Source organism: Meleagris gallopavo, chromosome 11 (genome assembly GCF_905368555.1).
Source record: "Meleagris gallopavo chromosome 11, MGAL_WU_HG_1.1, whole genome shotgun sequence".
Taxonomy (NCBI): domain Eukaryota; kingdom Metazoa; phylum Chordata; class Aves; order Galliformes; family Phasianidae; genus Meleagris; species Meleagris gallopavo.
Window position 1 is genome coordinate 1,103,612 of NC_139414.1, and position 2,755 is coordinate 1,106,366.

At 44.5% G+C, this 2,755-nt stretch overlaps 1 protein-coding gene across 1 annotated transcript in view; it reads left to right on the forward strand.

The window, feature by feature from the left end:
- The window catches only part of ARHGEF4 (Rho guanine nucleotide exchange factor 4), a 199,267-nt gene that overhangs the window by 183,546 nt on the left and 12,966 nt on the right, over nt 1-2,755 (forward strand). Inside the window, exons 14-15 of the mRNA XM_085233195.1 lie at nt 177-420; nt 1,542-1,619. Of these exons, the coding sequence (XP_085089321.1) occupies nt 177-420; nt 1,542-1,619 (322 nt within the window). The remainder of the gene's footprint in view (nt 1-176; nt 421-1,541; nt 1,620-2,755) is intronic.

Here is a 2,755-nt window from a genome sequence, read left to right on the forward strand (position 1 = left end):
CAGACGGAGCTTAGCACTCTGCATTTCCAGAGATTTAAATCCAGCATCATCTTTTCTTACAGCATTATAGTGCCCAACAGAAAGATTCAGTATTCCAGCATCTCAAAGAAAATGAATGCTTATGGCACGGAGAGGACAAGAAACACAAATCTGTATAATTGTGTGATCTCTTACAGGACCTTCTGCGCCGGGATATCTTATATTATAAAAGTCGGATCAACATGGATGATATGGAAATCCTGGATGTAGAAGATGGAAAGGACAAGGACTTCAGTATCAGTGTGAAAAATGCATTTAAATTACACTGCCGCGACACTGAGGAGGTCCACTTATTCTGTGCAAAAAAGCCTGAGCAGAAACAGCGCTGGCTGAAGGCCTTTGAGAATGAAAGGAGACAGGTTCAGCTCGACCAGGAGACAGGTACAAAAAGCAGTGCTGTGATTCAGTGGGTTTGATGTGTTTTTTTGAATACTGACCAATGCACAGGAGTTAGGGGGCTGTGGGGGTGAAATCCATGCTCTGGACTGCTGACTGTAACATGCTGAACGAATTTATGCAGTTGAATAAAGTACAAACCATGGTGCTCAAAGACACTGCAGTATGCTGTCCTCGCAGAGCTTAAGGTCTTTAATGAGTTCAGGCAGGACTGGCAAAATACTCAATGCAGTCACACAGAATCTTGATTATTTTGTGGTATAGCATGTGAGCTGCAACTTAAGGTTGCAGCTCAGCACCACATAGCATTTTGCACACTGCTCCCCTTCCCAGGGGGATGGAGGGGAGAATGGGGGAGAAAAAAAGTAAAACCCTGGGGTTGAAGTGTGTGTGTGTGTATACACAACATGAATGTATGTAACAAGTGATGCACAAGCAGCTGTTCCCAAACAGTGGAAGAGAGAGAGAGAGAGAGAGAGAGAGAGACAGAGACAGAGAGACAGAGATGAACTCCATTCAAAATGCCTTCCACACGTTGCCTTGTGTTATGGAATATCCCTTTGGCCAGGTTAAGTCAGCTGCCCTCACTCTTTTCCCTCCCAGCTCCTTGGATCCTTCACTGAGAACAGTCTTGGCTCTGTACAACACTGCTTAGCAGCAGCTGTAAACATTGATGTGTTGTCAATGCTGTTTCTCTCAAAGAACCAAAGCAGCATCATACCAGGCACTGAGGAAAACCACTTCTACCCCAGCTGAAAGCAAGACAGCTTGACATAGCAGCATCTGCACAGAATACAATCAGTCAGTGGTGCAAGAGGATTTTCAAGTTTCTGTCCAATTAGTGCTTAGTTCAGACATGGAATCCAATGAGATCTGAGCTGCAACTGCTCTGACCTGGTTCTGTCAGCCAGCAGGGAGGCGTGCAGGCAGGTAGGGAGCCTTGCAGCACAGGTAAGGGGAGCTGTGCACCTCTGGGAGGAATTTTGACTCATGACCTCCCACCTCAGGCTCATTCCAACCTGTTTTTCTTACCGCCTCTGCAAGCATGCTCCCATGAGGTACAACGTGATGAGCTGCTGCTGACAGCCCCTCTTTTTATCTTCAAGGTTTTTCAATCACAGAGATGCAGAAGAAGCAAGCAATGCTAAATGCCAGCAAGCAGCACCACACTGGGAAGCCAAAGGGTGAGTCACTCCTGAGCACAGAAATGCTGCTAGCTCTGGTGGTGGCACTTCTGTTTTACACTGCTGCTGTTTAATATATGTCCTCTGTGGGCTTTGCCTTTTTCTTTCCTTTTTTTTTTTTAATATATATTTTGAAGACTTAAGGTAGTGACTACTTGCTGCTGTGTTACGTTGCTTGAGTTTGGGTTCTCATGGGCACAGAGTTGTGAAACAGGTAGGGAGCAAATTGAAGCAGTCACTCTCAGCTTGCAGATCTACAGAAAACTAAAATCATTCTCATCTAAGAATGAAGAACTGTAAGCAAGGCATCTTATATTTAGCAGCACAATCCATCAAGGAGACAGAAGGCCATGCACTGATGAATATTAAGCATCCAAGAACTGCATGATATGTAATCAGATCACTCTGTAATCTCTCCACAATTGTCTTCAGAATTGTCCTGCCATTTAGTTTTCCATATTGCAAATCATTCACGCTCTTTCTAGTAAGTTCCAAACATTCCATCATTCATACCAGCACTGTCCATTCAGCTGTCTTCAAAGGAATATTGACTCCAGTCAGGACTCCATGGTCCCATCTCTACCAAGTCCTGGTAGCCATGAGCCTCTATTAGATCCATTTGGTTACCTCTCTTGCTGTGGCTGCTACAGCTCTCTTCTACTGAGTTCAAACTAAGAATTCATAGCATTACCTGGGGACCAGTGTCAGAAAGAAGCACTTCACCCAGTACCCAGAAAAAGTCTGTTTTTTGGTTTTTTTGAACTGTATGGACAGTGCTCAGACATGGCTCTTCAGATTCAATAGAGCAATTCTGCTTGCTAAAACTCCACTGCTGTGGATTTCCCCATGCTTTTACCATGCAGGATGTCATAAACAAGTAAAGGCACATGAGTATCAGCTCATGAGTTTGTCACTAGCAATGAGCTACAGCTGTTTAGCTGCACCTTATTGTTGACAGAACATCTGTCAGTTACGCTTGGCATTTCTGGGACTTCCATAACACTAACACTGAAGGGCACTGCTGAAATAAAGAGTAATGCTGAGGCAAATCAAATTCACTGTCCTGCAGCTTTAATGGGTACAGGGAGGGTTTGTGTGCTCAACTCACGTGCTTTGCTGTCTCCTTGCTGTCACAG